The 16,242-nt window shown below is 40.8% G+C and overlaps 1 protein-coding gene across 9 annotated transcripts in view; it reads right to left on the reverse strand.

Moving 5' to 3' along the window:
• FAM135B (family with sequence similarity 135 member B) overlaps positions 1 to 16,242 on the reverse strand; it is a 362,884-nt gene that overhangs the window by 224,827 nt on the left and 121,815 nt on the right. For all 9 annotated transcript variants that reach the window (XR_010141340.1, XR_010141341.1, XR_010141342.1 and 6 more), the window contains one exon: positions 11,897 to 11,992. Coding sequence is in view for 5 of the 9 variants with exons in the window: in XM_024251153.3 (XP_024106921.2) it covers positions 11,897 to 11,973 (77 nt within the window). In the remaining 4 variants the exon portion in view is untranslated. The remainder of the gene's footprint in view (positions 1 to 11,896; positions 11,993 to 16,242) is intronic.

The following is a 16,242-nucleotide window of genomic DNA, read 5'->3' on the forward strand; positions in this document are numbered from 1 at the left end:
ACGAGAGAAAACATAGAGTATGCGAACGCTAGAGTCTAGGCATCCAAGAATGAATTCTTTCAAGTGGCCACTTGCAGAATGTTGAAAACTAGGGCAGATATTGAACCCATGTGAGCCTCTGCTTCCTCTATGATTGAGGGATAATACAATGTTCCTTGTAGAATTGTGAGAATTACATGAGGTTATTTGTAATAATACAGAATTTTAAAATTTTTCTTCTCCAAAGAATTCTGGTAAACTCCATTGGGTTGAGACATAAAAGACAGTTTCACCCAATGATGGTGAAGTGATTATTTCAAATAAAACACCAAATTTTACTTGTTCTGAGAACACAAAGTATGATGGTGAAAGCAAAGATCTCCCTACTTTGAGGAAGGACATCAGAACAGCCTCCAATGGTGTCTTCCATTTTTCCAAAAGTTTCTAAACAGTAACTCAGCTACCTGAGTGTCAATGGCTGGGGTCTGTGGAGCCACGGAAACCCTTACATCAGCTGAATGGAATATTAGTATACTTCTTCTGTTTACGAAAACTCCTCTCACTTAAAAACTGCAGATCCATTACCTAATACCATGAAGTTTCTTAATCTATGTTTAATTCCTCTAAGCTTTATGAAATGTCTTTTGCAGAGGTTTTAGAAGGGGTGGAGCAGAAGACATTTGAGAGTATATGAGGACAGTTAAGTCAAAGACCATTTCCTCCCTCACCTTGTTCAATGATAGAAGAGTTTGATCAAACAGATTATGAATCTTCATGAACATTAACCTGGACTACAAAGCAAGACAAGCAGCAAGACGTATTCATTTTTAGAGCATATTATTTATATTATCAATAGAGAATAGTTTCCTAATAAAGAAAAAAATGACTATTTTAAATAATGAAATCATGAAAATTTGTGCTACTGTTGCATAGCAACATGTTTTTCCCCCATTTCTAAAATGCTCTTAAATGCATTTTAATATTAAAACTAAAACTATAAAAGAAGTGAAATGTCCGAAACTACAGCATTGGTTAAATAAATTAGAATCACATGATGGAATTCTGTGTAGTTATTAATTATGTTGTAAAAATATGTAGGGTTATTGAAAATGTTTATAACTTGGAAAGTGAGAAAAACAGAGAGTAACTTATACACTACATTTTTGTGAAGGAAAATACAAGTGAATATAAAATAGTTTGTGCCTAGTGAAAGAATATGATGACATTTTTCTTTGTACTTTCTCTTATTTCCACAATATGCATATTTATGTAATCAGAACTATAAACATACACACATACATATATGTGTGCAATTGAAAGTTTAAAATGAAGATATCTAAAGGAATACATTTAAAATTGCTTTTGAGCAATATTTGACAATTCATGGAAAAAAAAAAAACAAGAGCAGTGAAGGATCCCACTCTCTTATACCTCCTCTGGCCCAAGATCTACTCAAAAAACTTCTAGGAAAGAAACATTCTACAGTTTAGTATATTTTATTGACTCTATTTCCCTAGTGTCCCTAAAGCTATTATTTCTTTAGAAATGTGGCATTTTCACTTTGTAGATCTCAAATGTAAAGTAAAAAAGAGAAAATGTGATTTCACCTATTGAAGCTGATAGGAATAAACATGGCGTCCATTAGTATATTAACCCATTTTCATACTGCTATGAAGAAATACCCAAGACTGGGCAATTTATTTAAAAAAAAAAAAAAGAGGTTTAATGAACCCACAGCTCCACATGGCTAGCGAGGACTTACAATCATGGCAGAAGGTGAAAAAGGAGCAAAGGTACATCTTACCTGGCAGCAGGCAAGAGAGCATGTGTAGGGGAACTACCCTTTTTAAAACCATCAGTTCTCGTGAAACTTATTCACTATCACGAGAAAAGCCCAATAAAAATCTGCCCCCATGATTCAATTACCTCCCACCAGGTTCTTCCTACAACACATGGTGATAATGGGAGCTACAATTCAAGATGAGATTTGGGTGGGGACACAGCCAAACCCTATCAATTAAGTTTTTAAGTGGCAAGAAGACCCCTTCCTGAGGAATTAGCTGTAATAAGTATAAAGTACCTGCATAAAATGTACAGAGGAACATACATTCAGAGCTTGACCAGATCAACAGTCTGTTCTAGCCCTGGCACTAACCAGCTGAGGATGTTTGGTTCAGAGTCTCAATTACAATCAATGGAGTAGTCCATAGAGGGCTTAGGTCCTCTTGGCTAGTACTGTAAAACCTGGGCCTCTATTTTACTAGGTGCTTTACAAATATCACTTCATGGACATTTAATAGAATCTGCAAAACAAATGAAGAAAGTGAGATTAAAAAGTTTTAATAACTTGCCCATGGGTACCCTGCTAATAATAGAATAAATGAAATTAGAACCAGGATATGTGTCTCTTAAATGTCTCTGATTTTCCATTATCCTACCTTCATGGCCACATGACCTTTTACTCTACTTAAGAGACCCCAGTGAGAACCGTCAAGTACCTTTAGAGTACAGAGTTCTTTTTCAGCACAAAACTAGAAAGGACCACACTGCCCAGTGGCATTCTGCTCTGCCTTTGATTCCACCAGGAAGTATTTAGGCCCTGTGGGTGGCTCTGAGCTCACCAGAGGCATTTTAAATCTCAGCAGGTCAATATCCGGTCCCCTGGAAAGAGCTTTTCTTTACACACCTGCTGAGCCTGTCCTCAGCCAGGGGTTAAGAGGATAAAAGGCTCAAAGCAGCAGGCTCATGAAGTCACAGATTAAAAGGTAAATTGAGAAAAAAAAATAGGACAGGGCAATCATTAACAGGAATGTGGATTTGTCCAAAAAATAATCCAGAATGTTCATCTACATAAGCACTTGGGTAACTGAAGTCTATTCACTCGTCATAGGAATAATGATAATAATGTCATTGTATGAAAGGGGGATATAAAATTGTTATTAAAATAATAATTATGGAATTTTAGAGAAAAAAGACTCAGAGATGAACAAGGCTACCTACTCCTTTGTGCTAGATGAAACACTGACTATAAGTGATCAATATCCTACATCAAACTGGCTTTAACAAAAATAAAAGGAATGGATTGGCTTGAACAACTGAAAAGTCATGGGACTGGAATGATGCATTAAATCCATTGCTTCTGTGGTGTGTCCAAATCATACCCACCTACCATTAATCATGGTGGACACTCTACCTTCACAAATGCATCATTGTCAAAGCCGTCATAAGGCTAAACTTGAAGGTTCACCTGCATGCTGACTGCCCAGCTCTCTAACAGTTGTTTCTTAGTCCAGCAAAGCTCAACACTCAATGCGGCTCTCAAATATTTATAATTCCCACTCACTTTCAAAAGTGTGGGAATGAATGAAAAGGATCTCAACATATTTTAATAAGAGAAGTGGGAAAAAAAGATTGTTTCTGACAGAACCAGACAAATCAATTAATCACTGGCAAGCAAAGATAATTGTATTTCTGAGTCTATTAATGCACATCAGGGCTAGTTAGCTAATTTCACAGGGGAGCTGGATGTCGCTGGGCGTTAGGCAGTGATGGGAAACATCAGGTAGAAACACAAGATGACATCGTCTTTCAGGAAGCACTTGATTTTCAATTCAACCATTTCCACTTTGGTAGAGAAAAGGCAGGTGAGTGTATTCAAAGGAGATTTCAATCCTAACATTTCACTTTTACATCAGCTCTGATAATACTGATTATAGGTCCTTTTTGTGAGACTGTTCCATGGATGAGAACAGAATTTTTCAGTAAAATCATCTAAAGCCACTGGGAAGAAAATCTCCTAAATGATATTGTAAAGAAGGGGAGGAAGAAAGACAGGGGATGAATCTCCACATCAAACAATGAAAAATCTTACTCGGAAAGAAAATCAGTTTGATTTAGAGTTTTGTCTGAATTAATATTTAAAACCAAATTTGAATTCATTGTCAAGGACAAATGTTAGCTCCATTTCAGCTAACAATATTAGAAATGCAGGTTCATGCTCTCGTAAATAGATACAAATGAGTTATGGATATACTGATGATTAACAAATATTTATGTAATGAGCTTTATAATTAATTGTTCATTTAGAAAGTATTTCCTTGGGGGAAAAGTATAAATTGAACAATGAGAACACATGGACACAGGAAGGGGAACATCACACTTCGGGGACTGTTGTGGGGTGGGGGGAGGGGGGAGGGATAGCATTGAGAGATATACCTAATGCTAGATGACGAGTTGGTGGGTGCAGCGCACCAGCATGGCACATGTATACATATGTAACTTACCTGCACATTGCGCACATGTACCATAAAATCTAAAGTATAATAATAATAATAATAATAATAATAAAAGAAAAAAAAATATGCTACAGATAAAAAAAAAAAAAAAGAAAATAAGACCATTCCATCTGTTTTCTCACTACTAGCACCATGCTGGAAAGCTAACACAAAGTCTCCGGAAGAAGAATCCATAAACAGAGTTAAGATCCAGTGTCCTATTGGGGAAGAGGAGGCTTCACAATCCGGTTATGAAAGTAGAAGTCAGGGTCTCATTTTCTTTAAAATAAAGAGGCTAGCAAAGAGAGGCTGAGATTACTTGGCCTATGCAATCTTCACTTAGCCTTAATCCCGTCATTTCCAACCTTGGAATTACCTCGGGAACTTTAGCAAGTGCTGACACCTCGGTCCCACTGTGAAGATTTTTTTACTTAACTGGTCTGGAGGATAAAAATTTCAGTTTTCCAGGAACTTCTAGTACACGATGAAGGTTGAGATTTTCACAGGAACTCTTTCAGCAGTGTTCTTCAACCAGAGTCACCCAGGGAACATATTAAAACACGGTCTCCTAAGCCCCTCAACCAGAGATTCTGACTCAGTAGGTCTGAGACCAGGGCCAAGAATTTCCATTTCTTCTTTTTTTTTTTTTTTTTTTTTTTTTTTTGAGATGAAGTCTCACTGTTGCCCAGGCAGGAGTGCAGTGGCACAATCTCGGTTCACTGCAACCTCCACCTCCCTGGTTCAAGCAATTCCCCTGCCTCAGCCTCCCGCGTAGCTGGGATTATAGGTGCATGCCACCATGTCCAGCTAATTTTTTTGTATTTTTAGTAGAGATGGGGTTTCACCATGTTGGCCAGACTTGTCTCGAACTCCTGACCTCAGGCAATCCACCCTCCTCAGCCTCCCAAAGCTGGGATTACAGGTGTGAGCCACCTCGCCCAGCCAAGAATTTCCATTTCTAATGTGTTCCCAGCTAATGGGGATGCTGCTGATCCGTGAGCCACCATTTGAGCAGCATTGGTTTAAATAGAACGTTAGGAATTTGGAATCATCTTCTATTACTATCATTTAATGAAGATCCATGTGACTCATCTGTAATTGAATAAATTTTGAAAGAAGAAACAGGAAGTTCAATACAATGAAAGATAAGCTACAATTTTTCTCCCAGTATGCACTAGACCCTATGCTGGGCACTGGCAATGCAAAGTCAAATAAGATCATACCTTTACTCTGAAGAAGCTCACATTGACAGAGAAGAAGGCAAAGCCACACATTACATCTCTAACATTCCTTTTTTGCAGTTTCCTCTTCTGCAGTCTAGAAAGTCTGTGGCAGTTGACACTCACATCCCTACATCTCCAAGTCTAATAAAAAGTATGCTGCAATAAATAAATTCATAAATCCTCTCACCTCCGCCCACTCTCCCACTCTTACTCTTCACTTTAACCATGAGTTGTCATCTTTGGTCTTTCAGGTGGGCTCGGCGTTCTGATATCCAGGTCCCTTGTCGGGCTGACCCACATCCATCCTTAAAGTGACAGCTCTGCTGTTATTTCACTCCGAGACATCTGTTCTGACTCTGCCTAGAGACTGCATTCCTCCTTCTCTGTTTCTTCATAGTATCCCCAGTCTGTCTCAGTGACAAGCATCTACCATGCATATGATGGCCATTTTCTTTTTTTCCTGATTTTAAATTTTAGTTTTAATTTTTGTGGGTACATAGTAGGTATAGATATTTATGGGGCACATAAGATGTTTTAATATAGGCATGCAATGCACAATAATCACCTCATGGAGAAGAGAGTATTCATCTCCTCAAGCGTATTTATCCTTTGTGTTATAAACAATCCAATTACCCTTTTTTAGTTATTTTTAAATGTGCAATTATTATTGACTATAGTCACTCGGTTGTGCTACCAAATAGCAGGACTTATTCTTTCTAATTTCTTTTGTACCCATTAACCAGCTCCACCTCCCTCTCACCACCCCCCACCCCCATATCATTTTTTTTTGACCAAATACCATTACACAATTTGTTGATGGTAGGGACCATTCATCTGATCATCTCCTCAAGCAGTATTGTGCATGGACTATGGTGCACATGCAAGTCTTCATTGACAGCCATTGGTTGAGTGACCCTTTAATTTATGAGACTTTGGTCTGAATGACTTATAGCTGTTTCCACAACCTCAAGTCACCTTCTAAGATATGAAGAAGATGTTGCAAGGTGGATAGCACATGCTGCTTGAAGTCAGACGTTCTGACCTTCTCATTTGTCAGCTGTGTGTACTTGGGCAAATCTTAGCTTGGGGCCTTGGTTTCTTCATGCCACAGAAGTTATACAGAGTCTTGGGGACGTTTTGAGGATAAATTGGATAATGTATAAATGGTATGACACATGGTAGGATTACTTATTATTGTTATCTAATTGGGATATACATACGCTGTAAAAATAACTTCAAGATTTACTGAAATATTTGAACTGATGGTCATTTTCTATGTATATGTCAGTCTCTCTCATTAGCTGGTAAACACCTCAATGGCAGGGGCTCTATCTTTTCATCTTAGTGTTTCTAGAGCTGAAAGCAATAGCATATGCTAACTAGTGTCCTTGGGAATGAGTAGATGACCAAATAAAGCATGTACAGATGTGCCTTAGGAATATGGAAAAGCTAGGGATTCCAAAAATCTGGGCTGAACACAATAGCTAAATGTCAATATACAGAAATGGTTTGGAGAGGAGGTTATATTGAGCTGGAACTTGTATAGCATAGAATTTTCAAGAGAGATGCTAGGGGGAAGAGGGCCAAGAATTGTCTGATGAGTGAGAGCAAAAAGAAACTGGGAGGGTTTTAAAGAGGGAAGCAAGGTGATCACGACAACCTTTTTGGGTAGTAACTCCATTAACAGTGTTAATGACAGGTTAGAGACAAGGCTGTACTTGTAGTAGTGAAAATTTAGTTGGCATCTGCTAGATACAAAGTACCCTACTACCTTCTCTGCATATATTAATTAATGCCGTAAACTTTCAGATGGCCCCACAAGACAGACTTTGTCACCACCATTTTACAGGCCTTACAATGTTGGGTTGGGGGAAGTTTCCAAGTCCTCAGAGTTCATAAATGGCAGACCATGGCTTCAAATTAAGGTCTGACCCCAAAGCTAGGTCCTCAGTACTTCCCTGCCCCTGCCTTTTTGTCAGCATAAGTCTTACTGCTGAATGTGGGGGTGGGTGACATCCTATGATTCTTGACAACTGGTTTGAGGAAAAGTTTTCCCTTTGAGAATTTGTGTCAGTCCATATAGACTTTGGATGAAGGCATGTTGACTGCTTGCTCAAAGCAAACATCATTACAAGGCAGTGTGCATTCTCAGACTGGAACAAACACTCATGAGTATAAATGTGCTAGAAGCAAGGAACTCCCTGATCAGGACAAATTATCGGGCAATATTCTTTCTTCTTTGTCTTTACGCTCCTAACACAGCATCTTATAAAAACTGGAGAGGAGGTTTCTTTCTGGCCAGCTATGTATCAATGAGCTGCAACATTTGGATGGAGGAGATATTTCTCATCAACTACATAAATGAGGTGGAACTTGGAAGACCACAGTCAGGCTCAGTCTGAGAAAGGGTACTCTCCCTCTCTTGCAATCCGCAACTCTGATTTTTACCATCCCAAAGACCTTGTAGAGCACACATTTAATCACACATCCTCGCACCCCAAAAAGGAACCAACTTCCCCAAAATCTACATTTCTTCTCCTTACTAATGTCAGAAGACCATTTGCTTTTCTTCAGAAGCTACCCTGGGGCCCCACCTTGCACACCAGGCTTGGATTGTAGCCATGCCTTCTCCATGGAACACTTGCTGGATAAAGTAATTACACTTCATTTTAAGCATAGCTCCTGTGGGACTCAGAGGAGAAAAATACTAGCACTTGAGCATCAGGGATCATGCCTGTCAAGAACACCTCTGGCAAATGCAGAATCCTGGTCGGCATCTTGCCCAGTCTGTCCACAGCTGCCTGAAGGCAGGATCTAGGAGGCTGGTGGTTATCAAGTGCAAGGTTTTGTTGCTGATGAGACCTTAGAGATGCTAGACATCATTACAAAACAGTGTGCATCCACCTGAGAGGTCTAATTCACTTCACCAAAACCACGTCCAGACCTTTCCATAGAAGTAACTGCAATCAAGTGACCCTCAAGCATATGTAGTCATACGATTATGACCTCATCCACATCTGAAGTATGTGCCTAAATACGCACCTTCCTTGAAACCGTGAAATGCTAGCCTTAAGAGCTAGAAGCTTGTAAGAATATTCCTAATCTTCTGGGTGAGTGGTCTCCAACTATTACTGATTTGCATGCTTATCTGTAAAACCATTCTTGAGTATAAAACCCCAATATATGTATATTTATTTATAAATACTATACATATACAATTATCCTCATATATAATATGCATTATAAATATAGAAAAGGGTTTTTTAAAGATGAGAGGATATAATAATCCATGTTTTAAAAATAGATATTTTATATATTAATGGATCACATAACATTCTGGGTTTTTTTCTGAGATGGAGTCTCACTCTGTCACCCAGGCTAGAGTGCACAATCTCAGCTCACAATCTCAGCTCACTGCAACCTCCACCTCCTGGTTCAAGCAATTCTCCTGCCTCAGTCTCCCAAGTAGCTGAAATCACACATGCCCGCCACCACTCTCAGGTGATTTTTGTATTTTTGGTAGAGATGGACTTTCACCATGTTGGCAAGGCTGGTCTCAAACTCCCAAACTCAAGTGATCCACCTGCCTCAGCCTCCCAAAGTGCTGGGGTTACAAGCGTGAGCCACCATGCCTGGCTGATCACGTAACATTTTTGTTCTCCCAAAAAACATTACAGTGGTTCCAAGTTCTGGTTTTAGTTTAGCCTAATTCAATATTAGACTTTGGTGGAGAGCATGGATAAACGAGACACTCCCCAAAAACATACTGATCTAGAAAAAAGGGAAGAGTATCCTAGGCTTGCTGAATAGGTGATGATTTTTATCCTCATTTTTCAAGCTTTTTTACAACTCAACAAGGGTCTATTCCTGTTTTGGATGTGTTATTTTGAAATATTTTGTTAATGGTGATTATTTTGTGTAAGACTGTCAATATCTCAAGCCCCAATATCCATTTAGAATAAGGTGCATTATAAGTATTTATGCTTACAAGTCTATATATCAAATAGTTTTTAAAATATAACTAAATCACTATCTACTTATTGTTAGATAGATTAGCTTATCATCTTTAATTCTTACTGTGTGTATCAATAGGCTTTTGTAAGAAGTAGGATAAATGTGGTTGGTTCTGGCATTTCCTGGTATTTAATATGCTTCCATTATTAATATTATCTTCAATTCATGATTCATCATGGTATTAGACATTTTTCTGTTTGTCTTTTCCTAACTCTTCATAACCAACGATATGAGGGTTAGTGAAGTTAAAACCAGAAATCAATTTAGAGCTGTATGTAACTGGCCAGTTGCACACTGCAGTATTTTGCAGTGTCAGTCTGTGCTACAAACTCCCTCTTTGCTCTTGAGACCTAAGTTACTGAATGGGATTCTGCCATACAGAAACAGCAAGTTCCTCCACATCAATCTGGATTCCAATTATTAGTGAAGCTTGATTTCCATTTTTTTCTTTTTCACCAAAGAAATTGTAAATAGACATTCTAATACTTTCTTTCCACATCCTGATGGCTGTCTTGTGCACCCTGGGGAGAATGCAGCCCACTTTGCACCTTAAATAATAAAATAATATAAAATAATACATGATTTTGAATGAGAGAAGCTTAGCTTCAGCTCCTCACTCTGCTGTTAAAGCTGTGTACTGTTCCACTTCTCTAATCCCAAGTTATCTATCTGGTAAATGAAGATAATACTGCTTAGTTCTACGGTTTGTTATGAAAAGTCAGGAAAAGACAAATAAGAAAAATGTCTAATACCATGATGGAAACCTGACATTATCAAAATCACTTGCTTTTCTTGTAAATGTGAACCTGAAAAGCAGAGTGGAGTGGTGCCAAAGGAGCTCCCGAAGCAGTAGCACAGCCTGGACTCAGGAGTACTGGCCCCAAGCCCAGGGCTCCTATCAATATACAATGTGACTTCTGATCAAATGAGAGGTGGACCAATGGCAACAGGACTTCCAGAAGGATGCACAGAGCTGTGCCTCATTAAAGCTCAGCCTCTGTGAATGCTGCCCAAAACCCCTCCTCATATGCTTCCTTCCCTGAAACAGAAAGCTGGTCTCAGAACCGTTTCCCATTCTTCTCACTGCCTGGGGTTCAGGTCACCCGCCAAAACCACTCAGCCTCACTGAATTTCATCCTTAAGTAAGTAGGAGTCATAGCACACAAGAGGCACTCGAAGCATTAAACTCAGGGTTATCTTTTTCACAACTGGAGTCTAATCTTGGAGGTAGATTATTAAAATGTACATTGATTCTTAGTCTTCTATCCAGAGATGGTATCTATTTCTTCATTTTGAAGCTGGACTGGCCTTGTGACTTGCTTTGGTCAGTGGAATGTATTAGAAAAACAACTTTATGCAAATTCCAAGACTGAACAACAAGAGATTTTGTGTGTTTCTCCTCCTGATAGCCCAAGCCTGCTGGAGGATGAGAGGCTACAAGCAGAACCACAACAGCCCAGCTGGGAGCCCCAGACCTGTGAGTGAGCCCAGTGAGATCATCCAAGCCACATCTAACTCAGTAGAACCACCCAACTGAGCCCAGTCCAAACTGCTTACTCATGAGCCAAAGTAAGTTGTTGTTTTTAAGCCATTAAGTTTTAGAAAAGATCGTTATGCAACAAAAGCAAATGGATAGATACCCCTTGTTTTTTATACTAATTTGCTCTGTTAATTGGACACTTAATTCAATTTCTATTAACTTTGCTTTTTGTGTGTCAGTAACATGTCAAAAGTAGTAGCAACCATCATGAAGACATGTAGTTCACGTCTGTGTTTGGTTTCTTATATAACCATTTCACATCTTGATTACTTACAATGAGCCTTGGAGGTAAGTCTATCATGAGGATTTATTGATATCACCTGCATGTGAAATGCCAAATTCAGACTGCATCCTCAAAAGATGAAAGCATTATACTTCAATTATATGAATTGATGTTTGCAAATACCAACATTATCAGTTTTTGAAAGACCTAGGCACAAGTGTTACAATACGTGGTTTTGAAGTAATGGCCTGCATCAGCATCAGTATTGAACATACTGACTCCTTTTTACCACAGCTACACAGGCAAGCTTCATTTTCCATCAATTCACTTCCTGTTAAAATTGACATATGTCTTAGAAAGAGCCACCAAGAAGAGAGTAGGTAGAAGGGAGTGCAGAGGGGAGGAGATGAATTAGCACTTTCCAGTCTCTGTCAATATCTGGTTTGTTTTCAGATGCAATAAAGGTTTGGATTTTTGACTTGGCAAGAAAACACAATGAAAATCTTTTCTTCATTAGTCCCAAATTTCCTATAATCTGACTTCCCCACCTCCACCTTCTTCCACGGAAACAAACAAACAACACACACACACACACACACACACACACACACATACACACACACAAATTGTAAAGCATACTTACCCTCTCTGAAAGAGATCCACATTATAAAATTTATGTAGCTCTACCGAAAACTCAACCGTTCCTTGTATTTCAGACATGATCTTTTCGGCTCATTACCTGAAAAACAAGAGAGAAATTAACAGTTTGAGATCACATCAGCCACTCAGAAAGAACCTGGCTTTTACAACAGGAAACCAATCTGACCAACAGGACCAACAGGAGTAGCGTGTGTCCACTGAACGTCACCACTCAGGGTTCCTTTTATGGAAAAAGACACGGAGAGACAAAAATGACTTGCCTACTGTCACAGCTTCTACCTGGAAGGGCCAGGAGGCAGACCCAGGTGTCCTAACTCCAAAGCTGAGCTGGTCCCCTGCCCTTTCCTATTTGTCAGTACCATGGAGACAACAACATCCCGGCCGAGAGCACATCCTTCATGGCCAAAGGCAGAAGAATCCTTGCTCTACCGCTTTCCAGCTGTGTGACCTTGAGCAAGTCACTTAACTTCTCTCATCTTCAGTGTTCTCATCTGTAACATGAGGACTGGTAATAGCACATAACTTTGATAGATGGTGGGAAGAGAGAATAAACATGCCACATTGAGCTCGTTGCACAGTCATTTGTGTAGTACCATTGATAATAACAATTTAAAATGATTTTGTCATTGATATTATAAATGCGGTCTCTAAAGACTGAAGGTGGCTGGAGTGATATCAAGCATGGAACATAGAGCATGTGGGTGCTGCTGCCAGGTAGATGTTTAACCCAACTTGACAGGTTGATAATTTTCCAATTAGTTGTTACTGGGGGTCAGTAACAAGAGGGTTGAATGGAAAAGATGGGAGGAAAAAAACATTAAAACAGTCCAAGTCTGGGATGAGAAAGAAACCAAGAGGTACATTTAAAGCAGGCTGGGTTTTCTGAGAATATGAAAGCATCTAGATACCAGGAATGTGATGAAAGGGAAAGAAGCTTACTTGTATTGAGCACCTACTATATTCTTGGTGTTGCATAAAGTATTCCATGTAAGTTGCCTGATTTTTTCCAACAAGAATTTTGTATTATTCTTGCCCCATTTTACATGCAAGAAAAAAGGACCAGAGAAGCTCTGACCTGGAGCCACTTTCTAACTCTGCAATGTGCTGGTGGTGTGGCCTTTTGTAACACCCTCCCATTCTCCAAGCCTGTTTACTACTACGTATAACAGGGATAATGCAAGCTACTGAGTAGACTCCTGATAGGATAAGAGGTAATGACTTGCAATATACCTGGCACCTAGCAGGATCTCAAGACCTGGTATGACCTCTGTGAAGGGAGAGAATGAGAGAGAAGGAGGAGAGGGGAAAGGAAGGGAACACGTGGCTCTGTCACCTGGCAACTGGTGATTCACACTTGGGTCTCCTTCCAAAGCCCCTCTTTCTGCCCCCAGATGCCTCAGGGACCAGACCATTCTTGTGGTTCAGAGCGCAACCTCACTGCAGTTAACAGGGTCAGGCTAGGCCAGATCCCACAGATAAGAGCAGGAGGGATTAACTGGGCCTTAACTGCATCTCAGCTCAGGCAAATGTTTCATCCGGGAAATATTTCTAGAGATTCGGAAGGCTGCATACCAAATTAAAATCCTCAGAACCAGCCTCTATAAATTCTGCAAGACAGAATTTCAATCTGGCAAACATGGAAAGGCCTGGCTCACAAAATGTGCCAAAAACCCATTTCCCTAATGAAGAGCTGTGGAGGTGAACCCTGGCCCTGCCCAACACACCGGAGACAGTCAAGGTCAGAACCTAAGGCTCAATTTTAATCCCAAGTCATTTCCAGTCAAAGCCGGATGGAGGAGCAAGCAAATGGAAGCCACTCTGTGCTTCCCTTCATAATCACATTAAACATCAACAGCTGCATTGTCCTCAATTTCTCATCACCCCACTCAGTCTGAATCCTCCAAAAACTCCGAGCTGGTAAAACCATCTGACTCCTTTCTTGGGGTTGTCAGCTTTCCATTATCCCCAGTTCCCCTCCTGATCTCTGATCCTGGGGAGGAGAATATCTAGAAAGAGAGACAAAGGGAGAGCAGAAACAATGCACCCCAACAGTGCCAGCCTATCATATACTACACACTGATGGGGGTTCCATGCATGACTTCACACAATCCTCAAAAGCCCTCTGCATGAGTAGTATTGGCCCCGAGCCACACAGACAGTGGTGCTGTTCAGGCAAAGAGTGCCTATCCAGGAGCCTGGGTTTTCCATCTCCTGCACTTACCGGCACAATAGCTGGGACCATGTTTTGGGGTAGAGTTAATATTTAGAAGACAATATTTAATGCATGGAGAATACCACACAGAACATTCTTTTCTCCTTGAAAGATGCACCATACCATGCTGTTGTTCAGGATGAATGGGATAGAGTTCTGGAACTTGTAAACACAGACACAGCTTCTTGGTGGGAAGTTGCCTTTTCCTTTAAAATAGCATGTTAGGCATTACAACCAAACACCCATAATGCAGTGAGGAAGATGAGTTCCCATGTAAAATAATTTTGGTTTTTGTTTGTTTGTTTGTTTGTTTGTTTTTGAGATGGAGTCTCGCACTGTCACCCAGGCTGGAGTGCAGTGGCTCCATCTCGGCTCACTGCAAGCTCCGCCTCCCCAGTTCACGCCATTCTCCTGCCTCAGCCTCCCGAGTAGCTGGGACTACAGGCACCCACCACCACGCCTGGCTAATTTTTCGTATTTTTAGTAGAGACGGGGTTTCACTGTGTTAGCCAGGATGGTCTCGATCTCCTGACCTCGTGATCTGCCCGCCTCAGCCTCCCAAAGTGCTGGGATTACAGGCATGAGCCACCACGCTCCACCCCATGTAAAATACTTTTAAAACTCTGTGTTGATTTTGCTGGTAACATCCTTGGTCCACTTTGTGGTCAGTAATCTAGAGCCATTTGTCTTGGTCCCAACCTTCTCCCCTTCTCTTTCCATCTGAAGATTAGTGGGAAGCTATCAGAGCGGTGGTTTTCAGGTGTGGTCCTCAGACCAGTGGCATCAGCAACACTTTGTTATGAATACCAAGTCTTGAGTCCCACACCAGACCTACTCAGTCAGAAACTCCCACGGGTGAGGTTCAGGGATCTGTGTTTTCACAAGTTCCCCAGGGAATTTAGGTGCAAACACTAATTTGAGAACCACTGGCCTAAAGACAAGGGTTTTAGCATTAACCAGACCTGAAGAAACCATTAACTTGGTTTCTTGTGAGCTGCATGACCTTGGATCCATTCCTTAACTTCTGTGTCCCTCATTGCTAAGAGGTGAAGAGCAAGAGTACCTACCCTGTAAAAGTGTCTTCATGATCAGTAGGGAGACAGCATTCAAAATGTTTAATATAGTGTCTGGCATATTGTTGGAACATACTTATGACACATGCACACAATAGACCCATGACACGTACCTAACACACATATCACACTCATACACACAAACACACAGATACATACAATATGCATTGATAAAACACACACACACAAATCTTCATCACACACGCAAGATGCCCATGACACATACTCAGCACACACTGGGTGCTGAAAAGACTGTCCAGGAAAGTCCATTCTCTGCCTCTGTAGGACTGAGTTCAGGTGCAAGGTTCTGAGAATGCATCGTGATGAGTGCAGTGAAAAGTGTCAGCATACATCATGCTCAGGAGGGCAGGACATGATTCAATCTCCATCCCCAGCACATCAGCAACCACACCTTGGGTAGACCAGTTTTCCTCAATATTTGTTCCAAGAACCTCCCACGAAACATCAGAAAACCCAGCACTCACCCCCAACATGAGCATGTACCATATACACAACATACCCAACCCAAAACACACCAGCACCATGTGCACACACACCACAGACATCTTCTCTGCACTAACTTCCTACTACAACCAGTGCCACCCACCATTCTAGTGAATTCAGTCATTCTGCTGCATTTGGTGTGACTCTGAAAAACTCACCTTCAAACCTGCACTACCTGAAAGCTGTGTGTCCAGGCACTCTGGCACTCTAAAGCACACGGAGCTTACGAGCAGACCTTGCCCTCATGATGCTCAGGGACTGGGAAAGGGTGACCCAGTGACCATCACAATGACAGCGATGACGGCTCAGGAAGAGGGGGGACCTGGGTCTTTGGCACTCAGGTATGGCCTCCCTGGGAAGGCTGGCTTCTGAATGAGGAGGACTTTGCCATGCCTCAGTCTAGGGTCATCAATGCAGATCTGCTCTGTTCAGAAAGTGAAGAGAGTAACCTCAGCAGCTCTTCTCAACCTCAGCTCACCTGAAGTCGGCACACCTGCCCTTGGTACTGCCCTTCACTGTGTAACCTCCCTGGGCCCCTAG

Source organism: Pongo abelii, chromosome 7, assembly GCF_028885655.2.
Source record: "Pongo abelii isolate AG06213 chromosome 7, NHGRI_mPonAbe1-v2.0_pri, whole genome shotgun sequence".
Taxonomy (NCBI): Eukaryota; Metazoa; Chordata; class Mammalia; order Primates; family Hominidae; genus Pongo; species Pongo abelii.